The following is a 24070-nucleotide window of genomic DNA, read 5'->3' as shown; positions in this document are numbered from 1 at the left end:
TCTTGGTTCTTGACTTTCCCTCACCTGGACTGTCCCTGTAGGAGAGCGGAGCCATCCTTCACCAGGCACTGCTCTAGCCTCAGGCAGAATCAGCTGAGTTCCTCCCCTGCCGCTAGCAGTGGGTTATTGTTAGATATCACAATGTTTCTCCCACCACAGCCCTGCAGGGAAGCCGGTGATGGAGCACGCAGCGCTCCCTTCTCCCTTTACCCTGTGCTGCAGACAAGAGACAGGAGCTTCTCAGAGCTTGGCCAGCTCACACACGAGCTGCACTGGGGGCTGCAGTGGAAGTGGTGGGAGGCTGCTGGGGAAGACAGCTATGCAATTGATTCAGGCTATGTCTACACTACTGCTTATGTCAGCAAAACTTATGTCACTCAGGGGTGTGAACAGTCCACCCCCGTGAGTGAAGCAAGCACTAGTGTGCACAGCGCTAGGTCGGTGGGAGAGCTTCTGCCACTGACACTGCATCTGCTGCTCAGGGAGGTGGTATTTTACGCCAATGGGAGAGCTGTCTTCTATTGGCACAGAGCGTCTTCACCAGACATGCTGCATGTGTAGACATGCACTTAGACGCTTTGTAGCGAGGCTGAGTGGCCTCCCTCCGACCACGAGGGGGAGGGAGCATTAGATGCCCCTTGGAGGGCGGATCCTAGACCACCCCGTCCCCTTGCCAGAAGTACGGAGGCGGGGCCGGAAGTATAAAAGGCCGGCCCGGCAGCTCAGTTGAGGGAGAGTCTGCAACGGAGGAGGACGCTCGGCCTGTTCTCTAGAGGCCCCGAGAGGGACCTGCGCCTGGCTGTTCCCGATTTCCCGGTGTGGACGAGGACTGTCCCGGAGTACCCGCTGCCGTTTCCCCTGAAGAGCCGGAAGAGGCCTGGAGGCCGCGGGAAGTAGCCCGGGGCAGCCCCGGAGCAGCCGGCTGCAGAGCCCGGCATGGCTCAGTCAGCGTGTTGCAGCTGGATCCCCGCTGACACAGGAGCAGCCAATCCTGCCCCTGCCAGTGCCCTGGGCTGGGACGCGATGGAGTAGGGTGGGCCCACATCCCCCTGCCACCGCACCCCGGGTGGCGGACCCCATACCTGGTGCAAGGAGGCTCTAGCCTGGAATAGGAGCTCCTTCACCACTCACCTTAGAGACTGTGTGTTTGCTGGCTGCCTGAGCTCCACTGCGGCTAAAGCCAGCCCCTGAAAGACTATTTGCTTGGTAGCAGCCTGAGCTCTGCCCAGGCCCAGCCAGCTCTGACAGACTGTAGGTGAGGGCTGACTCTCTGAGGTGACCCAGTCCAGGTTAAAGCCCGGTATTAACTATTAGCCTGACTCATAGACTCTGGTCCTGACCCCATAGGACTAGCCTAAGCAGCCTCCCTCTGACAGGGAGGGGAGGGAGCATTACATGCTTCCATTTAAAAATTAAGAGTGTGGCTCAGCTCGTAATCAAATACATAATATCTACTTTGCACCCTCCAGGGCCTCAGGTTGGACATTCTTGGCCTACAGCAAAGATGACAGCAGAGAGATGTAATGGGCCAAGTGTTTTCTTCTTGTAACTCCTTTGACACCATCCCCCATTGGCTTAGTGGCCTGATCATGGTCTGGAAATCCCCAGGCTCCCTGGAACTGCAGGTTCGATCTCTGCAGGATCACCTCACGTCTTCACACTTCTGCGGTAGAGATTCAGTCCGAGAAATTGACTGTGTATTGGCTAGTCAGCTGCCCCCATAGTCCCTACACCTGGATCCCTTAGCGCTTTTCATAAGAGTTTGTCTAGTGCGCTTAGCCAGCGTTTGCCCTTCTGCGGTGTTTTATGACGATGGCTGCCTTTCACTCCAGAGGGTGCTGCCTTTCAATGGTGTGCAGACAGATGTCCAGCACTTGGGGATGGAGACTCTAGAGAACTGTAGCATTTCTGAAGATCGGGTAGGTTAGGGATGGACCAAGCCTATTGGTCATCATGTGTCTCAGCTCTTGGGCTTGTAGCGTATCCCCAGCACCTTAAATCACTCAGCCAGTGGGGATTTAGCAGCATCATTCCACAGCTGATGCAGCTCACTGTGGAGGAGGGACTTTCTCCCTCATGTTCCGTGTCAATCACCTTTTGTTTAATTGTTCTAATTTGAAATGCAAAGTGTCATAATAAGAAACAAATCATGTTATTGGGGAAATCATTTATCAAAAAGGTGTCCAGGTTTTGCCAGAATGGTGAAACATCTTGTGAGGAAAGAAAGATGAAAATGGAAAAAGTTTATCACCTTAAGTAAATACAGGCTTAGCATAAAAGCATTGATTTCGTGGCTTTAGAAACAATGATAGGCTAAATGCTGGCTGTGAGCGCACTTTAAAAAATTGGTACTGGGAAAACAGAACCCTATTTCAGAACCAACCTCCTTTTCTCTAGCCAGGGAAGATGAAAATGCTTTCCCAGGGTTTAACAGCAGAATATTTAGTGACTGTCAGCAACTTCTGCTCAGGGAGGAGGAGCAAACTGAGGCAGGGAATCCTATAGTAATAAAATCAGAGCAGAGCACTAATAGCTTTTTCGTCCTGTCTATGTGGCTTTTGGAATGTCTGGAAGAATATGAACTCCAGCATGATTAAAGAAAGCATGTTCCTTTTCCTTCAAGACAAGTTGCAAGGAAATGCAAATGGAGCCAAGGTGACAAGCACCCAGCTGTGGGATGCAACCAGCCTGATTGATGGCTTTAAAACACGGGAGAAGGCATTCACATTCTGCAGAACTGACTGCCACTGAAACGCAAAAGTGAGTCTCTAGCCTTTCTGTGCCTGCTAAAATCTTCCAAATGTGAACTAAGTGTAAGTGAAGCAGCAGGAGCTTCTCAAGTCTGGGACCCTGGTTCTGAGAAAGATGATCTTCCCTGCCCCTATTCTCTGCCACTGCATGGACACTCTTTAATAGCACCATAATAGAGGCTCAAACTAAATGTACCCCCACCCTCCAAAAATGCCACCATAGCTTAACAGCAGAATAAAATAAGTGGTTAGAGGCATCCTTCAAAAACTGGAAGTCAAATCCTACTGAAAAATAAATAGAAAGGAGCATAAGTTCTGGCAAGTCAGTGGAAAAGTATGCTAAGGCAGGCCAAGAAAGAAATCAAAGAGCAACTAGCTAAAGACACAAACACTAACAGCAACATTTCTTTTAAGTATACCCACCAAGCAGTCAGTGGGGCCACTGGATCATCGAGGTACTAAACGAGCACTGGAGGAAGACAAGGCTGTTGCAGAGAAGCTAAATAAATTCTTTGCATTAGTTTTCACTGTAGAGGACATGGGGAGATCCCCACACCCGAGCCATTCTTTTTAGGTAACACATCTGAGGAACTGTCCCAGCTTGAGATGTCAATAAAAGAGGCTCTGTCACAAGTTGATAAACAGTAAGAAGTCACCAGGACCAGGAGGTATCACCAAAGTGTTCTGAAGGAACTCAGATATAAAATTGCAGAACTACTAATGGTGGTATTTAACCTATTGCTTAAATCAGCCTCTCTATCAGATGACTGGAATGTAGCTAATGCAACACTGATTTTTTAAAAAAGGCTCCAGAGGCAGTCCTGGCAATCAGAGGCTAGTAAGCCTAATTTCCGTACCAGGCAAATTGGTTGACAGTACAGTAAAGAAGAGAATTCTCTGACACCTAGATAAACACGGTATGTTGGGGAAGAGTTAAAATGGCTTTTGTAAAGGGAAATCATGCCTCACCAATCTATTAGAATTCTTTGAGGTCAACAAACATGGACAAGGATGATCCAGTGGATAGAATGTACTTGGACTTTCAGAAAGCCTTTGACAAGGTCACTCACCAAAAGCTCTTCAACAAACTAATCAGTCATGGGATAAGAAGGATCAGTAACTGGTTAAACAACAGGAAACAAAGAGTAGGAATAAATGGTTAGTTTTCACAATGGAAAGAGGTAAATAACAGGTGCACCCATGATTTGTACTTGGATATGCTTCTCAACATATTCATAAATGATCCAGAAAAGGCAGTGAGGTGGCAAAATGTGCAGACAATACTAAATTACTCAGGATAAGTAAGTCCAAAGTAAATTGGGTGATTGGGCAACAAAATGGCAGATGAAATTCAGTGTTGGTAAATGCAAAGTAATGCACACTGGAAAAAATAATCCCAACTATACATACAATATGATGGGGTCTAAATGAGCTGTTACCACTCAAGAAATAGATCTTGGAGTCACTGCGGATAGTTCTCTGAAAACATCTGCTCAATATGCAGTGGCAGTCAAAAAAGCAAACTAAATTAGGAACCATTAGGAGAGGGATAGATAAAGAGAAAATATCCGAATGCTACTATGTAAATCCATGGTATGCCCACTCCTGGAATACTGGGTGCAGTTTTGGTCATCCTATCTCAAAAAAGATATAATTGGAAAAGGTGCAGCAAAGAGCAACAAAAATGAGTAGAGGGTATGGAACAGCTTCCATAGAAGAGGAGATTAAAAAGACTGGGACTGTTAATTTTAGAAGAGAGATATCTGAGGGGGTTATAATAGAAGTCTATAAAATCATGAATGTATGGAGAATGCGAATAGGGAAGTGTTATTTTGCCCTTGACATAACACAAGGAGTAGGGGTCACCCAATGAAATTAATAGGCAGCACATTAAAGACATACAAAAGGAAGTATTTCTTCATACAATGCACAGTCAACCTGTGGAACTCTTTCCCATCGGATGTTGTGAAGACCAAAAGCATCCCTGGATTCAAAAAATAATTAGGTAAGTTCCTAGAGGATAAACGATGAATGGCTATTAACCAAGATGATCAGGGACGCAACCTCATGTACTGGCTATCCTTAAACCAACAGCTTCCAGAAGCTGGGATTGTTTGAGGGGGTAGGGGAAGCAGGAGTTGCTCAAGGGAAGGAAATGTAGAGCGGAGAAAGGTTAAAGATAATGGTGGTCCTGAGAGTAAGCCTGTTTCCTAGTGAGTGTTGCTGAATGTGACAGGGTTCTGAATCAACCCTTATTAATAAATGGGATTGATTATGCTGTGGATCAAGCAGTATGGAGTCCTAAACTTAGCCCATGGGCCATCATGAAACTGGAATTGTTCCTTTCCACAGAATGAGCCTGACCCACTGAAATACAGCAATTGGTGCAGACAAAGGGGGAGAGGTTTGTGGGAATCATTCCTGGTATTGTCCAGTGCCAAGCATTCAAAAGTCCTGCATCAGGCATGCCAAATTCCTGAGACTGGCTGCAATATACTGGGGTTCTGTTCACTGGTCTCCTGGGGTTTGAGCTTTTGAGGGGGTCACATTGAGATTTCTTCTGCACCCAGGAGAGCTAGAAACTTCCATCTTGTTTTCAAATGGAGTCTGAGATCCTCCATAATCACCTGACCCTAGGGTTGGGGGTTTGAGAAACAGCTCAGTGATCGCGAGACTAACAGCATCTGAAGGGAGGGTCAGAGGATGCAGACACAAAGCATAAGGAGTAAAAGGCACTTCCCCTTCTGCTCGCAAAGGCAAAGCCAGTGCATGAATGTTAGGCCCTTTGGCAGAATGTTGTGAAAGACCCATTTTCAATGTACAAAGGAATTCTGTGGGCAAGACGCCTGCAGACACTATTATACCTCGGTCCTCAGATTCAGACACAGTCGCTGCCTTCCCCATCTCTTCCCTTTTTTTCTGCTACCTTAGTCCTACACTTAGCAGGCACTGAGTTGAGTTTGATTAGTAAATATGGAGTGTTCCTTGCAGCCCCTCGATGGCAGGAAAGAGGGATGGTGATGACTCTTTAGGTGTTGCTGCAGAAGTGGGTTCAGACAGCTGGGGATTTCGCTGCTTCTAAAGCCATAGCACCAAGCGGGGGCTGCGATGGAGCCTGCATGGCAGAGGCTGATGTCCTTGCACCACTTCATGGTCCCTGAGGGGCTGGTGTTTCCAGGAGAAATACTCCGCATGGAGCCCCAGGTTCTCCTAGCTCTGCTTTGGGAATACAATCAGAGCAGTCTGGGAGGTACCAAGGCCTTGATTTCTAGGAGGGCTGAGCACCCACAACTGGACTTGGAACAATTTACCAAGAGTCCTGGTGGATTGTTCATCGCTGGCAATTTTTCAGCCAAGAAGGGATGCTTTTCTCAAAGCTCTGCTCTAGGAATTATGTTCAGGCAGGTCTCTGGCCTGTGCTCTACAGGAGGTCACACTAGAAGGTCACAGTGGTCCCTTTTTTTCTTGGAATGTATGAAATTGAACTGGAGCTAACAGGAACTACTGGTTCTCGGCGTCTCTGGAAATGAGGGCACAAAGAGGTGCTCACAAGCACAGAAAAGTATTTTTATACTGGCCTTGAGATGGGTTCTGATGTCTCTAAAACCCCCCAAACCACCGCTCCTGTCCCTACACTCAGGGCCGGCTCCAGGCACCAGCATTCCAAGCAGGTGCTTGGGGCAGCAATCTGCAAGGGGTGGCAGTCCATGTATTTTTGCCCCCAAGGAGCATGCCGCGGCGGCAATTTGGCGGCAGCTTCTATGTTCAGCTTTCCACAGCAGCAAAGCGTCTGTCTTCCAGTTGAAGACAGAAGCTGCCGCTGAATTGCTGCCGCGGAAACGCACGTGCTGCCCTAACGGCACACAGACTGCCCCTGCCATCCATGGTGGCAATTCAGCGCGCTGCTTGGGGCAGCAAAAACAGTAGAGCCGGCCCTGCCTACACATCACTTTTCAAGAACATGGTGAACCAGCTATAAAAGTAACCACAGGCAATGAGACAGGGAAACCAGAGAGAGTGTGCCCAGAAATCAGCGCAATCACAGAGAGGGGCAAGGACACCTCTGGTCCCAGGAGTCACTTACTCTCTCGCCCCAGCCATAGGAGTAGCCCTGAAAGCAACCAAACGAAATTCTCCTTTCATCACTTCTCCCCATTGCTCCTGGTTCTACCCCCCATGGATCATGCCAAAGAACTCTGCTCCCTTCCTGATGGTCTTGCCTTGCAGCAGTGTAGACGAGTGTCTCTCGCTCATCACTAAGGACGGACAGGGCTGCTCTAGAGGGGAAAGGGATCAGCTCTCAGCACTGACGCCAAGGACAGAAGTAATGGGCTTAGGTTTTAATAGAGAAATGTGGGTTAAGCACTAACCCAAATTTCATGGGCCACTTGCAGCCTCGGTACACGAAGTCTGGAGCTGACACCGGGCAGAATGTGGCCCTGTAATTATCGAGACTGAGAACAAGGTAGCGAATGGCTCAGTGAGGTTGGGAAATCCCCACGCAGCTATTCAAGGCTCAGCCTGGCTGTCATCTAGTGGGGATGACTTGGAGTGAGCTCAGTTAACCCCGCCTCACTCACTGTCAGGGGAACAGACACAGGCTCCTTCCATTCCAGGGGGTCTGAATCGCTGATAGCGGGAGGAGGCGGCTGCTGCCACACTCCATGTTCCCCTCAGAGTTCAGCGGATGAGCTTTCCCAGAGTTAGCCTGGGTGATCAGCACCCAGGTGAGAGCACTGGGTTAGTCTAACGTGGCCGTGAGCAGCCACGTTGCAAAGCCCCACCCGAGTTACTGCGTCCACACTGGTGCTGCACTCCCCTTCAAGTCGCTGGCGCGTTTGGGGCAAAGCCTGTGGTTCTTTGCGCTGCTGTAAGGTGAGATGCTGCATGACTCTTTCTCAGCGTGTTTGTGGGACACGCCTGTCCTGGGCACCTGGGAGGGACTGTGGGAAGGCAGAGGTGCACAGTCAGCACTCGAGTGATTTAGCTGCATCCTCGCGGCAAAGTGGGCAGGCTCCCAGCCCATGAAAGCAGCACCACGCTCAAACCCGCCCTCAGCTGGGGCAGCTAGCCCGGGTGGAAAGCCCAGATGAGAGGGTTTTGTATGCGGAGGGGAGGGGACAGGAGCCTGGGCTAACTACAGTGAAGACGCCCCTGCTGTTGATATCTCTAATGGGAGACGCCAGCTATTTACCAAGAAGGATGTGGCTGAGACTCACTTGTCTGACTGTCCTGGGGACTCAAAATCCGGCTACCGGAGGGAATGATCAGAGTGTGAACTGGATCTCAGGGATAGGGTCCTCTGGGATGTCAGTGCTGTAGGAGCTAGATAGCTGGGGAGTTCTGCTGTCCCCCGCTAGGAAGAGTCATTTTATAGAGATGTGGCAGCAGGACCTTCAGGCTGATGCTACCGTTGTCCTGTCAGAAAGTGGAGGCACTTCCACAGGGGAAGGGGCTGGTGAGAAGTTGAAGGCACTTCTGGCAGTTCAGAGGAAAGCTACAGGTGGAACGTGTGCAGGCAGCAGGAGGAGAGACCTTGAGCCTTGTGCCAATGTTGAATGTGCAGACGCTGTCCTTCAGGAAGGTGCTGATGCTGACTGCGGCAGGGCCCCCATGGGACATGCTCTGTCTTATCTGGAGAGGAGAGAGAAGAGCGACCGTTCACCAGTGCAACTTGACAGCACAGGCCACACAGTGGCTCTTCCTCCCCAGGAGGGACGTTGCATTCGCTAAGGATGCCATGTGTGGGGAAGTCTCGTTCCTGAGCCTGAGCTCCTTCGGGTGAGCCTGGGGAACTCCCTTAGCTCTTAGGGATATTATACCCTTGAAGGCAGCAGTAGCAGAGTAGAGCACAAGGCTGGTCCCTGCTGAGTGTAAATGCAGCTCTCTGAACATCCTGTTACTTCCTTCCTCAGCAAAGATGGTCCCTGCAAGAGAGACACTGGCTCTTCCACCAGCGATTCTGCATCCCAGTGGTTCTCATCAATATCCCTTCCCCTGCCTCCCAGTCTGATCCAGTAAACGGGCCATTGCCTCTGGTCTCCAGGATCAGGAGTTTGTGGGGAGGGGTGGGAAGAGGCTGAATTTGGGGAGCTTAGGGGGTTTTTGTGCACATCTGTCTGCTTTGCACATTGCACGGGTTTTACAACCAGTTTACACATGTGCCCGGAACTCTGGGTGCCCTTCATCGCAGTGATCTGTCTTTTGCTCTTCTGTGACTCCCTCCAATGGGTCAGTGCCTTGCTGGTGATGCTGTGCCCAGAACAGAGTGTGCAAAGAGTCAACTTGTGCTTGCTCTGTCACTTGCTGTCCCTGTATTTAATGCAAATCGCTGGCTTATTGTACTACAACTCCAGGCTACCAAAGCCCTAAGCTCCCACTCAGCAGCACTGCTTCCTGGCTGGGGGTTTGGTCTGGGTGGTTTTTCACCAAAGGAATTTTCTGTATTTCTCCTAACGAATCTCATTTTGTTATTTCCTGCCCACGTTTCTACACCCTGGGATTGGCCATGTGCCTGTTAATGATCTCAATTTACTCCCCTTTCTTCCGTCACAATGGCACATATTTGATAAAAGCAGATCTAACACTTCTTCCCACATGATACATTGCTGCTGATTGTTTCCTTTCTTTCCTGAGACTCCTGCTGGTTTTCCACCCCAAGGAGTGTCTCACAGAATATCAGCTGGAAGGGACCTCAGGAGGTATCTAGTCCAACCCCCTGCTCAAAGCAGGGCCAATCCCCACATTTTTGCCCCAGATCCCTCAGTGGCCCCCTCAAGGATTGAACTCACAACCCTGGATTTATAAGGCTAATGCTCAAACCCCTGAGCTATCCCTCCCCTCTCATCCAGCCCAGTGAGAAAGCATTTCAGCTAAGAGTATAATAAACTCCCATTTTACTATCCAGCTATTGTAGCTGCTGCACTCCCATTCGCCACTTCCTGTATGGGTCAGTCTCAGAGAAGCTATTGTTTGTCTGAGATGGTTTGCCCCTCTGCCCCATGCTGCTTCCTGCTCAGAGTTCCATTGCCCTGGAGAGGATTACAGCGTTGTCTATTTATTACATTGCTTCACTAGGGATTGAAATGACACTCCTCAGATGCCGAGGTTCCCTCTCCTCTTTCTTCTTTCCTCTTCCTTCCTGGAGAGGTGTAACTGTTCAGGGCAGAACTGTGCTTGGCTAGTGTCTTGTGGCTTCCCCTGTGTCTCCCTAGAATTAAAAGTCCCTTTCTGTGCTACGGGTCACTCATTTCTTCAAGCCCAAACCTGCTCTAAGAAGAGAAGATTAGCCACAGAAAGTTTTGGCTACTAGAACTTGTCTATCCAGGCCCTTCAAACAGCCAGCATCTATGGAGAGAAGATTTTAGTTCAGTTCAGAGGATGGGGAGATCTAACTTGCCTGAACTCTAACGTAAGGGGAGAAGCTGCCTTTGAAGTGGAATCTCAATCTGCCAGACCCTGGGCAATCTGGAATCGAGAATGGAAGGTGAATTTACAAGCTACATCTGGAACAAGAGCCCTGTCCCTTAAAAACATGTGCAGTTACTGGTCATAGTAGAAATGTTTGTTGAGAGACTCCAGAACAGGATACTTACTGTGGGCTGGTTCTAATGACCTGGGAACAGGTAGAACTTTTTTATCATGGTAGTTCGTTCCTTGGTGGGCATCTGATCAGGAAAATCTTGAAAGGAGAACTGGACCTGAGATGGGGAGGAGAGGTCAGATCAGTCACAATTCCAGGGGACCGGCAGCACTTTAAACACAAAACAATCTGCTACTAGAAAGCCGGAGCTTGAATAACATGGGGGAGAATAGGCAGAATCAAGAGCAGACGTTCCTCTGGGAATCGGCATGATGATAACGACAGCCAGGCTGCACTTCTACCTGCGTCTTTGAGCTACCTCTGATACAAACACCTCACATGCTATGCATGTCGCAGTACATGCTGCTGTCTGTCAGGCAGGCATTCCCAGGCTGCTCCTGTTGGGCCCAAGCACAAGGAATGCTGCTGTGGTCACCAAAACCATTTCTGAACGAACTCTCCAGGGCAGTGGCTCTGAGAGCTGGATGGCAGGTGGAGCTGGAAGGTTTCATGGCAGCTGGTGAGCGAGAGGAAGGAAAAGGGGCTGGCGGGGGGGAAGGGCAAGCTCAGGAGGGGGGAGGGAACAGTGTGGAGGAACCAGGGTCCCAGGTAGGAGAAGAAACGGACAAAAATCTGCATACACCAGCAGGCTTGGAGAGAAGATGGGGAGAGGGTCAGGGCTTGATGCAGGAATTATTGGGTGAGGTTCCCTGGCCTGCGTTATGCAGGAGGTCAGACTAGATCATTGCAATGGTCCCTTCTGGCCTTAAACACTGTGATTTGTGTGAGTGAGACTGATGCAGAGAATGTCCCTGCAGTCACTTCCTAGCAGAGCTGCCAGGGTCTGTACTTACCAGCTGTGCAGTGGAAGTAAGTAAATTGTTCATTTCTGAAATGTACATTACTGGGCCATCTCTGGAACAGCGGCTTGAGTGGGGATGGATGGAGGGAAGTTTCACAGCAGAACACCACTCCCGGGGCTGGACCCAGGCCCACAAAGGGATTTAGGCACCTGCAGCCCAATTTTTAGGCACCATTGTGGCCCACAAAACACCTGCTCAGCAGTAAGCGCATAAACTCACTTGGCACCTACACGTCTACTGGAAAAGTCTCCTAGACACCTATATTCCTGCCGCTGGCCGTGTGCCCGAACACCCATCTCCCACCCAACTCTCAGCACAATCCTCAAGCCAGGTAGAGATAGACGTTCCCCGACCTAGCTTGCCTGTGGGGGACAATCTAGTAGGTGTACTCTGAGCACACCTAACGCCATACAAAACAGCTGGGGGAGGGGGAAAGGACAGGAAAATGTGTCCTTTCACCCCCTGGTTAAGGCATTTAGCTGGGATGTGGGAGACCCCCGTTTGATTCCCTGCTCTGCCTGATGAGGAGATGGGATTAGAAGAGGGTGAGCGCTCTGACCACTGGACCATAGGGTCACTCACACCCTCTCCTCAGCCCAGTTAATTCTTTAGCCATGGTGGAATGGCTGCAACAGGAGCAACCAGGGAGCACCACAACAGACTATCCCAGAGCCCAGTGGTTAGCACCCTCTCCTGAGATGGGAGACCCCTTCTCCTATCAAGCTTGAGACTTGAAGCGGGGTCTCTCTCATCCCAGAGGAGACCTGACCACTGGACTAAGGTTGTGAGGGAGGATACGATTTCAGCACGAATTCTGTGACTTTAACAAACTTCTTTGGTTTCAGTTCCAGCCACTGCCATAGGGGCTTGAATCCCCTCCTGCCCCACTGGGTTGTCAGTGTCCCCCCCCACAGGGCTTGAGCTTCACTTCCCCGGGTGGTCAGACCCCACTGTTATTTTTAATAGAAGTCAGGGACAGGTCATGGGCTTCTGTGAATTTTTGTTCATTGCCCATGACCTGTCTGTGACTTTTACTAAAAATACCCGTGACAGAATCTTAGCCTTAGTTATGAGGGAGGACGCCCCCACCTGTGGCTATTTGGGGTGAAGCTGGGGTGCACCACCACTCTTCCTGCAATAAACAGCTCACACGGGGGTTCCTAATTGTGGTCACAAGGAGAGACAGGCACCTCCCTGCAGCCTGGGCTTAGCTGCCTAACGCTCTGCAAGGGGTGGGGCTTAGTACACCTCCCTCTCATTGGCATCTCCCAATGGCCAGCTTAGGTGGCTCCCCACCTATCAGGCTGGCTTTTGGGGATCCCATCCTTCGGCACCTGTCTCTCCCCATGCACTGCACAGGGGGGCTGGGGCCCAGCTCACAGTGTGTGGAAGCCACTAGGTGGTAGGTTGCTTCCAATTTGGCATTGCAAGGCCTGTCCCTTTGTGGGTCCAGCCAGGCCATTGCCTCTCCTCTCAGATTGCCCTGAAGACGTGCGCTGTGATCTCTGCTAAGATTCCCCAGGTCAAACAGACACGGAGCATGATTTTAATATACTGTGCACTGTGGATGCCTGTAGGGGAATGATTTGCATGAGCAGCCAGAGCTCCTCATGGGGCTGAGGACAGTTCCCTGCTGTGGTGCTGCTGATCGTTAGCAGTGGGGTCATTCCCAGTCACCCAGCAGGAAGGACACATACCTGTCGGAAGATCTCCTCCAAGGGCAAGCGGCAGGCATTGGTTCGGAGCTGCTTTATCAGACGAGTGATGAAGACGGAGCCAGTTTCTGGAGATCTCCAGGACAAAGTGTCTGTGGAGACAAAAGGCTGTTATACACCGTGGAGCAGGGCTGCTTCTCCCTCTAGACTACAACAGACACTGGAGACAGGGGGGGCTGGGGCTGGTGCTGGCAAAGGGATTTCACCCTTCACAGAGCAGCTGGGAGTTCTCAGTGAGCCTGAAGTTAAGGGAAGAGAAGAAGAATGACTAGGAGGGCAAAGGTGAGTGGTTCTGGCCCAGTTGCTGCGGGGTCAGAGGAACAGGCGGGTCAGGCTAGTAAGACTGTTCATTGGCAATGGAGGGCTGCGAGGGATTGCCACAGACACAGCACTGTGCCAAGCAGACCCCCTTCCTAGCTCAGGCCAGAAGGGGCCTGTACCAGGGTGGCTTGCCCATGGCCAAGTCAGCCCTGATGACAAGGATGAGCCACGCCTGGGGGGAATCTCAGGATAAAAGACAGCCAGAAGCTGCAGGTTAAGTGAGTGAGCCTGCAGGGAGCTGGGCAGGGAGGGACGGACAGATCCCCAGGGAGGAGGGGGTTGTGCCCAGCTACAGCCAGGGAGAAGGGGGCCTCAGGCGGTGGTTTGTTTGGAAAGCCTTTGTGTTAGATTCTGGGAGAGGGAGTCTAAACTGTAGCCGGGAGCCAGTGTGCACCAGAGGCTCAAAAACGGGATCCTTTGGGTTTGAATTACTCTGTGAACTGTGACTTCTCCACTGGCTGCAGAAGAGATGGGACAGCCACAGAGGCAGGAGACTGGAGAGCAGCCCGGGGCCAGGAGAAGGCGCTTGGGAGGCATTAGGTGGCACAGCTACAGGGCCATTATGATGATCTGAGCCAGCGGTTTCCAAACCTTGTCCCCCTAAGAGCTCCTTTGGCAGTTCACTAAGTGTCCTGGACCCCTTTCACTCCCAGCCCAGCAGGATGCCCTGCCAGTGCGACCTCCCACATTTTGATCTCAAAATGGCCTCCTCCATGCAGCGAAAGTGCCGGAACATTGTTCCAGCATATTCGGGCCCTGGCTCAAGAGACGGACCCCCATGTAACCCACAGTGGACCCCACCTGGGGAACCGCTGATCTCCTGTACAACACAGGCCAGAGAACAAATAGAAAGGGCAAAAGCAGAGCAGATCTGGGTCTCCCGTTATCCCCGAGAGGGACCGGCACCTGCAGGGCTTTCTGGAAAGCTCGCCGACCAGACGGCTTCCCATTCCAGGTCTCTGGGTCACAGCTCTCCTGCAGGAAATCCAGGTCTGTGGGCCCTGACAGCACTGCAGTACAACACCCTGCTACCCCCACTCTGTCGAGCCAGGCTCTGCTCAGTCCCCTCTGCAGAGCTAGATACGCAGCACTGGCCAGGGGGCCAAGAGGCTACTGGAGACTGAGTGCAGCTCCTGGCTCTAGGTGCTGTCAGGAATGAGCCTCTGGACTTCCTGGCACACGGGCTGACCTGGGCTGACTCCAGGCAGTCGGGTGAGCGGCTTGTGCTCCAGCACCTAAACTTGGCTTTTAAACGAGACCTCCAGCCAGTGTCCCTCCAATTCTTTACATCCATGTGCGGAATGAACTTTGTTCTGTGAATCAATGTGGAGGTGATGTGTGGCGGGGGTGGGGACGAGGGGTTCGGACTGTGGGAGGGGGCTCAAAGTTGGGTTGTGGAGGGGGTGAGGGCTCTGGCTGGGGGTGTGGGCTCTGGGGTGGTGCTGGGGATGAGGGGTTTGGGGAGCAGGCTGCCCCAGGCTGCTGCACGGAGAGAGGACTCTCCCCAGCCCTCTCTCCCGTGGCAGGGCCGGGGCTGGGAGAAAGCGTCTCTCCCCACCGCAGCAGATCCAGGGCTGGGGGAGAGCATCTCTCCCCACCACAGCAGGGCTGGGGCTGGGGCCAGGAGAGAGGTGCCTCTCCTCGCTGCAGCCTTGAGCGCCTGTGCAGCCCTTGATAGGCTGCTGTGCAACGTGCAGCTTAGAGAGAACTTATACCCCCGAAGGGAGATGCTGCCAGGCCACGCATGGAGAGAGCTGTGTGAACCATCAGCTTGCAGACAAGAGCTGCAGCCTGTGAGATTGGCCAGGGAGTGAAGGGAGATGAGCCAAGGGCAGAGTCCCCGGGAACCAACCCCCCCCGAGAGTGGCAGGGGGCAGCCCCACCCAAAGGTCTCGTATTCAGAGGGGTATGAGAGGACAGTGTCTCAGCAACCAGTGACTGGCTGGGAGGTCGAGGCTGGGGTAGAGGCCCTAAGGACTGGCCAGGAGGAGGCCATTGGAGGCCATGGTGGGAGCAGAGCAGGGAGAGTTGATCGGGGTTGGGAGGGTCCCCAGGCAGAGCTGGATACATGGGCTCAGCCCATTTAGAGCCAATGCTCTCTGTGCATGTCTCAGCACAGCCCCCCCGCCCCAGCCCCGGGCCTGCGGCTGGCAGCCAGTTACTTGGCGTTGTAGCATGCAAACAGATGAAATCGCTCTCCACGTGGATTCGGCGACTTGCATCATCTTCTAATCCTTCAGGGGGCCGCGGAGCGAGGCTGGAGCCGTCTCCAGGGAGCTCTGCAGAGTCACTCACCCACACCTGTCCGCGGTTCTCTGGGAAACATGGGCACCAGTTACGGCCAAGAGCAGGCCATGTTTTCCCTTTCCCACACCCCCATGCCAGTGGGTGCCCTTCCCCTGGTGGCAGGCCACCCGCCCTGTCCCAGAGCAGACTCACCCCCACGGCAGGCCTGAATGATGATCACTTTGGGTTTTCCCAGCAGTGCCTGGCAGTGCTGGTTGTTGAAGGTGCTGTAGATGGTGTCAATAGGAAGGATGTCTGTGGACTCGTCTTGGTAGTTTGTCCCGCACAGGCCAGCCCTGACGCCATGAGACATGAGCACGAGGAAGGTGCTATCCGAGGTCTGGTGCTCGTTCCGAGCGGCAAACTGCTTCAGAGTCTCTGCCATGGCCTGAAAGCAACGTGGGGACTGCAGTGTCAGTGAACAGCAGCCAGAAGAATGACAGCTACTCCTGAGGGCACCGTTGGGGGCTGGGGGAAGACCTCCAGCGGCAGCAACCAGTGCCCTCTTGGATGGAGGATTCCCATGGAAAGAGTGTTCCCATCCCGGAGAGTGCTTGAGGAGGGATCCGACGTCCCCCTACTGGCAGATCCTAGGAGGAACCAGCCCCAAGACCCCTGCCAAGGGGGGCCTGAGCCAGGAATGAACCAAGCAAAGGTCACAGCATCTTCCCCAGGGGCCTGGGACAGTCACTGGTGGCTTGGGGAGGTTCTGTACCTGGGCGTTTAAGTTGCAGTGGGTTTCCACTTTGTATCCCAGCCCTTCTAGAAGCTTCTTCATCCCTTTCACATCCACATCAGCCCCATCCCTCCTACGGAGACGCTCAAACTCAACATTACAGATGATGAGGGCCAGGCGGGTTCGCGTCGCCTTGTCCCGGATGGAATAGATCTGTAAGAAAGGAAAACTCACGCTGGGCTGGCCACGACGCAGCCCTCACTTCAGGGGCCTAGTGCACGTGGCAGAATGGCGCCAAGACCCATAGGGAGGATACCACTCCTCAAATTACCAAGAAGCCCCTTCTGCTCCATGCCCCTCAGCATCCCTACAAGGAGACTGTCACATGGCTCCTGGGCAGTAAGGTCTCTGTGGAGGAAGAGGCTCCCCCCAAGTACTCTCTCATGGAGGCTGTTGTTGTGGGGGAAAGGGTCTATGTCATCCTAGTGGATCAGGGCCACCCGCGGGAGGGGGCAAGTGGGGCAATAGGCCCCGGGCCCCACAGGGGCCCCCACGAGGGTTTCTCGGGGCCCCTGGAGTGGGGTCCTTCACTTGCTCCGGGGGCCCCGGAAAACTCTCATGGGGCTTGGGCCCCTGAAGCTTCTTCCACTCCAGGTCTTCAGTGGCAGGGGGTCCTTCCGCCCCGGGACCTGTGCCAAAGTTCCAAGTCTTCGGCGGGAATTTGGCAGCAAGGGGCCCAGGCCCCCTGAATCCTCTGGGCAGCCCTGTGGTGGATGCAGCCAGACTTAGCTCCAGTCCCTGTATGATACTGTTCACACAGCCAGAAACATAGCTGGGGCCACTACAGCCAAACAGCCAGGCACAGCTGGGCCAGAGGCTGAGTGGGGAGAGCTAGGATCCAGCCAGATCCCCACGTCTGCACAGCCAGGCAGTGGAGAATGGGGTGGTCTCTGACTCGAGCTCGCGTCAGCTGGTGAAGCGTTACTGCAGTGCTAGTGTGTGCGATGGTTTCTAACGGGGTCTGCTCGTGAAAACGAGTCCGTGAGGCTGCGCAGAACCCCAGGAAAGCACTACCTCGGGCCAGAGCTCCTGCCTTCAGAGCGTTTTTAAGGGGCCGTTGGAGCATGAGGATGATCTCGGTCTTCGGTGTATAAAGTAAACCTGTCTGTGATTAGTCATGTGGGGCTGGCTGGGCATTATCCTCCACAGAGGAGCCTGCCGCGCCCTCATGACCGGCACGGAGAAGCTTAGCTTCCTCTTGGAGACTGTTCCCCAACTGCTCGGGTGACCTAGGGAGAGCTCAGAAAGATCTTGCTGCTTCCAAGCCTTCCCTCACCCTCCCTGACACCACACAGCTGATCCGGCACTGGGGGCTGCGACCAAGGGATTGGATCAGCTGCCCCGAGCCATCATGATGCTGTCAGTGCTTCAAAGGTATCTGGCAGGAAGGGGCAACTTGCAGTCTCCATGCAGCTAAAATCAAACCCTGTCAAATCACCGAGACCAGCCACTTCTCCTCTGGCTCCACACTGTACAGACAAAGGTGTAGGGCTTGGGGGGGCAAAATTGTCAGGATGGTGGCATCCACCCGTCCTGCACCCCGGTCCCTGGGGCCCCGTCGCAGCGATGCTGGAGGTAGAATCTGGCTGTAGCCAGCAGGCTGTGTCTGAGCTCTGGGGTCTCTGCCGCATACACCCAATGGGAGAAGCCCAAAGGGAGCAGCACAGAGCACCTCCTTTGCTTCCTCCTTCTGGATCCGCTGGACGAATTCTCGGGGGCAGGGCTGGATCCATTCCTGAGATGGTGCTTGCTGGGTTTCTGCAGCAGACCCTGGGATCATAAACCCTGCGTTAGCTGAGAGGAGGCAGTTAGTCGCTGGGAGCCACATGTGCTGTCCTGAAATTCCCCCCCAGGGAAAGACAGAGGGAGAAACGCAGAACAGGGAGCAGTAAAGCAAGGTGGCTACCCCTCCACACTGGCTAGTGCGATGGGGTGGGTCGGCAAGGGCACAACCACGGCCTGCTGGGGGGCTCGAGTCTCCCCCGTTCAGTGGAGACAGCCTGAGTTGTCCCTCTCCATCGCCCCTCAACTGCCACTGTGCACCTGAGAGTGACAGGTCATGGAACGTGGTGGGTGGACTCAGGGCACCCCCACCCCATTGTGCCACGGGTACCCTGCTCTGGCAGCATCTCCGCACTCTGGGCAGCATGTGGGGCCAAGCTCAGCTGCTGCCCAGCCCTCGCCCCAAGGGGAGATCCCAGTGTGAGGAACCTCATCCCCAGCAGGACACTCATGGGGCTGTGCTAGCACCTCTGCTGCTCCGGGCAGGAAGCTGCTCAGTCCTTTGCTGATGCCCAGCAGGGAGGTGTGGGTCAGCATGGCTCTCTAGCTGCCCTGTTGGGAATCAGGTCTGGGGAATCCCAGTGCAAACAAAGCCTGCGTTTGGAAAGAGCAGGCACATCCGTGGCATTGGCTCTGCCATTGCTGTGGCTAGTGGGAAACACGGGCCTGGGCAGCAGCACCCAGGGCTTTGCAGCTAGTTTAATAGCCAGCATGTGCACGTCACACGCCCTGGAAGGGGAGAGAGCCCTGCACGGAGTGGGGCTCCCAAAGGCCAGTGCCCATGGGAGAACCCCTGCACAGCCAGCCAGGTGTCCCGTGCGTGCAGCCCCCCAGAGATTGGAGAACCAGCCCTTGTGGCACCACTCACCCGACGGGGCGCTGAGCCCCAGCTCTGTGGCCAGGTGGACATCTCTGACACAGAGGCGCTCGATGAATATTTCGCTGGCTTTGGCACCCTTTTTCCTCACCCCATCAATCAGACACCTGGCTTGGTCACTCTTCTTACTGCAGCTCTCCTTCACCTCCTCCACTTCCTCGTCGTTCAGCACCCGTCTCTCTAGCAGGTCGTCCAGGAGGGTGCTGATCACGGCCTTGTTCACGCTCTCCACAAACCTGATCCGCACGTCGCTTAACTTCCGATCTGTAAGAGCAGCCACGTGAGCCCCTGGGGCCTCCCCTCGGGCCCTGCCAGCCCTTGGGGTATTTGTACCTGGCCATGGCGGCGCTAGGCCCCATGTGCATATACCGGGGTGCACCAGGCAGCTCCTTCCCAGGGGGGTTGCACTAGTGGAGCTCCCACAGAGACCAGCTGATACAGCTATGGCCCACCCCACAGCCCTCCATGTGCACCCCACACATTCCTTCACACAGAACTCCCCATCTCGCCACTCACTGCACCAGCGCCTGCCCAATCACGCACCCACACTGGGCTGGCTCGCTAACCTAGGACATTTTTATGAGGCTGCCATTTCATTTTCCAGACTCGCAGCCTTCATTAAGGTGAGTCCCTCGCTGTTCCCGGCGTGACAAGCCCCTGCAGTGAGCCCGGCCTGCGGCTGCACTGCTCAGCCAGGGGAGACCTGTCCCAGGCACTCGGTGCGGGGTTAGCTCACACCTCCAATGGCAACGTCCTTAACTGTTTCACGTGACAGTCAAAGGTCTGGTTGAACCTCACTGACGCTGCTGGTGGTCGTGACAGCCGCTTTCAGTCAGAGTAAAGAAGCAATTAAGTTCCCTTGTGGAACCAGAGAGCTGACACAAAGGGAGCATCTGCCCATGGCAGCCCATCAGGAAGCCAGCTACAGTGGTGGAGGAATTTCACTGACTGCGGGTTGGGACGGGTGCGTGTCTGACGCACCAGGAGCAGCAAGGAAGCACCAGACAGAGCCACGTTCCTGCGGGTCGTGCGACCCGGAGAAAAGCGAAGAGCTCCAGGAGCTGCAAGGCCGGAGCCTGGTGACCCAGAATGCCCAGCTGCCCGGCTCCGCACTGAGTGGGCAGGAAGTGGCAGAGCTAGAAGGGCTGATGAGTAACCTTAGCTCTGCCCCTCCCTAGAGAGACACTCTCTGGCTTCTCTTTCGCAATGTGGACATTGCTCCCTTTGCCTTACAGCCTGCCCGCTGCGGGGAGGGGAACGTCACAGGGAACTTCGGGCTGGCCTACACCAAAAACTCACATCGGGCAGAGCTACGTCTCCAAGGCGCAGAACAATCCACCCCGAGAGCGAGAGCCGCAGGGCAGGTCTACACTGAAAAGGCTGCATCCCCTGTAGCGCTTAAGTGAAGACGCTCCTACACCGGTGAAAGAGCTTCTCCCATTGGCTTGATTAATCCACCTCCGCATGGGACAAGGTCTCACTGACACAGCGCTAGGTCGGTGTAACTACGGCGCTCAGGGGCGTGGATTTTTCACACCCTCAAGCGATGCAGTTATACCAGTCTAAGTCTGTAGTGTAGCTCTGCGGTATGCCTGCATCTAGACAACCCACCCCCTCGGTGTAGGCAGCGCTAGGGCAGTGAAAGAATTCAGCCATCGACTTAGCTGCCTCCTCTTGGGGAGGTGGATAAACAACAGTGATGGGAGAACCCCCCTCCTCGCTGCAGGGCGTGGCCCCTCAGCTTCGTTTGAAGTGCAGACATCCCCAAAGGCCTGGACTACACTAAGAAATTCGGTCAGTTGAACTACTTTGCTCAAGGGGGTGAAAAATCCACTCCCCTGAGCGATGCAATTAAAGCGACCTAACCCCTGGTGTACACAGGGCCAGCATCTCTTGGGAGGTGGCTGCACGTGCCAATGGGCGAACCTCTCCTAGCAGGGTAGGTGGGACTTCACTGAACAGCTACAGCAGCAACCCTTCGGCGTTCCAGCCACAAACAAGCCTCGAGTGTGTAAACTAGTGCTGAAAGCTCGTCTCCTTGGTTGTCCACGGTCCAGGGCTCGCCCTTGGGGTTTAGGGGAAGCAGGGAGGGCACCAGAGCAGCTCTTGGCTGGAGCAGCGTTGCCAAGGCCAACGCTGATGGGACTAGGCCTAACTCCCGCCCAGCCCAGCAGGAGAGCCAGCTCCAGCTAGACCCCTACACCCAGATTGAAGCACCCAAGTGCGAATGGCCCAGAGGGGCTCAGACTGCAACAGTCAGGCCATTTCGGGGCCTAAATACCCAAGGGAACACGTTGGCCTTAACCTGTGCCCTCTGTCAATGGGGCTGGTGAATAGCCTGTCACGGGGAGGGCGGCGGGCGGAGGAAGCGCTAACAGTCCCCAGACGGCATGTTGAGCCTGTAGCAGCCAGGCGCTCGTGGCCCCCGACACCCAGCTTCTTTGGACAAGTGCTCTTTGCCCAACCTTTCCATTGCAGGCAGCCGGGCCTGCCCCCAGCTCACACAAGTGGGCTCAGCAGCTGGGGCAAGGGGCTCCCTGAGCGTGCAGGTCCAGCTACATCCGAAAGGATCCTTGGCCTGGCCGTCCCGGATCCCCTGCCATTGTCTGCACGGGTGGGGCAGCACTGTGTGGGTCATGGGGAGGGGGGAATGCTCTGGCTGCCCAGGCTGCTGGCCAGCTCTCCCCAGCCCAGGGAGGATTCAATGCCTTGGGGCCTCCCTCAGGGTGTGGTTTATTCCTTCAAACAAATCCCTCTCAAAGCAACACAAAACAGCCCTGCCTGCCCACTCCAGGGCCATTCCCAACCCCTGCCTCTCCCCCACCCCCCACCCACAGCTCCGCTCCAGCTGAGCTCCCTCCGCCCTCCATAGAAACCCCCTGGCCCCTTCCCAGCTGGGGCTGAGAACTGAACAGGGCTGGGGACTGGCCCCATGCCCTTAAAGGGGCAAAACGGGCAGGGATTGGGAGGTGGGAGGGGTGCTGGCCCCATCAAGGGGGAGCGAGCAGGTATTGGGGGTGGTGGGAGGGGGTCTGGCCCCATCCAGGGGGAGCAGGCAGGGATTGGAGGGTGGGAGGGGGGCTGGTCCCATCCAGGGGAAGCGGGCAGGGATTGGGAGTGGTGGGAGGGAGGCTGGCCCCATCCAGGGAGAGCGGGCAGGGATTGGGGGGTGGGAGGGGGCTGGCCCCATCCACAGGGAGTTGGCAGGGATTGGGGGTGGGAGAGGGGCTGGTCCCATCCAGGGGGAGCGGGCAGGGATTGGGGAGTTAGAGGGGGGCTGGCCCCATCCAGGGGGAGCGGGCAGGGATTGGGGGGTCAGAGGGGGGCTGGCCCCATCCAAGGGGAGTGGGCAGGGATTGGGGGGTCAGAGGGGGGCTGGCCCCATCCAGGGGGGAAGGAAAGAGTGGAAGAGCACAGCACCAGCCACACCCCGGAGGAGCAGGCAGGAGTCTTAACTGAAGCCCTGAGGCCTGGCCTCGTGTCTGGCAGGAGCGGAGGCTGCCCACGCCTGCAGCTGCCAGGCCCCAGGCAGAGTGTGCACTAGAGCCCGAGGAGGGGGACAGAACAGAGCCCAGCCTCCCTCCTGCCTCTGCCTGGGGCTGCCCAGGCCCCTTCACTCACCAGCCATCGCCCCAGGCCGAGGCACCACTCACAGGAGCTCTGAGTAGCAGAAAGTGAAAGCGATGCCTTGGTCCCCTCCTCTTCCTGCCGCTCCCAAAGCTCAGGCTGGTGCAAGGGGAGCGGGGCCCCGCACACAGGCAGAGTGGGGATGGCCGGGAGTCAGGGCTCCAGACAAAGCCCAGGGCCCTGCCCCACTCTGAGCCCAGTGTAGGCAGCTGGTTGAGGGGGCATTGCTCCTCCAAGGGTGCAGGGTTCTCCCCAGCCCCTGGCCCAAGTGACAGTGCACCCTGGGGGAGCCCCCCCTGCCTGGCTCCCTGCCCATGGGCTCAGAGGGTACAAGGGGGGCCACGAACCATGCAGCAACCCGGCCGACCCTCTCTGTGGAGCAAAGTTGCTTTTAAAGAGACGGGAGAGGGAAGGATTCCAGGCTCACCCCCCCCCCCCAACTCCTAACCCCCATGCACTCCCTGGCTCCCACCTCCTCTTCCCAGCTGTCTGCTTTCATGGGGTGCAGCCCTCGCCCTAGGGAGGCTGGTGAGCTGGGCTAGCTGGAGAACAGTGTAGCAGCTGAGGCCTGGCACCCACGGGGGATTTCTGAACCAGGCCCCTGATCAGCATTCAGCTTCCAGACCCAGGGCAGGGAGCTGGGCTGTGCAGTGCGTGCAGCAAAGGCACAATTCTCCACGATAATCCCCGCTTCCTTTCACAGCAATGAGCACCGGGAACAGAGGGCCCAGGAACTAAATGACATTTGCCAACCCCTGTGCTTTCATTGCAAGTCTCATGATATTTGGTGTTTTCCTTAAGTCCCAACTTCTGGAGTCCCCTCAAGGCATCAACATCCTGGCTGCCCGCTGCACCAAACTGCATTTCTAGCCCTGCTGGCTGCAGAAAAACGCTGGACGACGGGACCCTGGAGCACCCAAGCGGCCAGAGGCTGGAACTCAACCTGGCTGATGTGAGTCCTGTGAGGTCTAGGCCAGTCTGAGGGGCTTGGGGTCCGACCCCCAGCAGGTGACAGCAACAGTGAAATGAACATTGCTGCAGATGCAAGACCCTGGCTCTGCCTAGGCACCAGGAAACCCAGCGTGATTACCAGGCGGCTACTGCCACCTGCTGGTTGGCCGGGGGAGGTCAGGCTCCGAGAGTTGCCAAAGATAACAAAGCTTGGGGCTCCTTCAGGGGGAGTCTTGCCACACAGCCGGTGGCAGGTTTGCTGTCATTCTCATAGCCTCACTGACCAGGCCCTGGTTACATGTCTGCTTTGCCATCTCCTTCCTGCCCCAGGCTGGAGCACGGCCCACGCTTGCACTGGAGAACAAACAAGTCAGCCACATCCAAGGGAAATTCCTCCCTAACTCCCTCTTGGGGCACTGGAAGGGAGGTCCTATAGCCATGGAAAACCATCCCCCCATCAGTCCCTGTAGGCCCTGCCTCCACTGACGGACTTTGCTGGCACAGTTGCAGTGCCATTGCCATGCTGCTCTAGTCCCCATGGCATAGACGTGGCCCTAGTCTCACCCTTTCAGCAGGTTTT

The 24070-nt window shown here is 54.9% G+C and overlaps 1 protein-coding gene across 5 annotated transcripts; it reads right to left on the bottom strand.

Moving 5' to 3' along the window:
* Nucleotides 1-2152: 2152 nt before the first annotated feature.
* LOC127037341 (caspase-1-like) lies at nucleotides 2153-22940 on the bottom strand. Of its 5 annotated transcripts, none has more exons than XM_050928948.1 (9): nucleotides 19479-19872; nucleotides 18904-19176; nucleotides 17926-18023; nucleotides 16233-16406; nucleotides 15671-15905; nucleotides 15394-15546; nucleotides 12893-13002; nucleotides 10346-10450; nucleotides 2153-6270 (listed from the first exon to the last, which is right to left on the bottom strand). In XM_050928948.1, exons 1-8 carry the CDS (start codon nucleotides 19507-19509, stop codon nucleotides 10358-10360), a joined length of 1167 nt encoding a protein of 388 aa, XP_050784905.1. In that variant the 5' UTR covers nucleotides 19510-19872; the 3' UTR covers nucleotides 2153-6270; nucleotides 10346-10357. The 5 variants fall into 5 exon arrangements, with proteins under 5 accessions (XP_050784905.1, XP_050784906.1, XP_050784903.1 ...); XM_050928949.1 differs by lacking the exons at nucleotides 2153-6270; nucleotides 19479-19872 and adding exons at nucleotides 6492-8384; nucleotides 22534-22940; XM_050928946.1 differs by lacking the exon at nucleotides 2153-6270 and adding an exon at nucleotides 6492-10217.
* Between the last annotated feature and the right edge of the window lie 1130 nt (nucleotides 22941-24070).

The sequence above is a fragment of the Gopherus flavomarginatus genome, chromosome 19 (assembly GCF_025201925.1).
Source record: "Gopherus flavomarginatus isolate rGopFla2 chromosome 19, rGopFla2.mat.asm, whole genome shotgun sequence".
Classification (NCBI taxonomy): domain Eukaryota; kingdom Metazoa; phylum Chordata; order Testudines; family Testudinidae; genus Gopherus; species Gopherus flavomarginatus.
The sequence above is the reverse complement of the archived record's forward strand: the minus strand, read 5'-3'. Positions and strand labels throughout refer to the sequence as shown.

Coding starts and splice junctions, on each gene's coding strand:
- LOC127037341 (XM_050928948.1), bottom strand. CDS start 19,509: ATGAAATGGCAGCCTCATAAAAATGTCCTAG. Junction 15,547..15,670: donor CATTCAGGCCTGCCGTGGGG/GTGAGTCTGCTC, acceptor CATGTTTCCCAG/AGAACCGCGGACAGGTGTGG. Junction 10,451..12,892: donor TGGAGGAGATCTTCCGACAG/GTATGTGTCCTT, acceptor TCCCCATCTCAG/GTCCAGTTCTCCTTTCAAGA.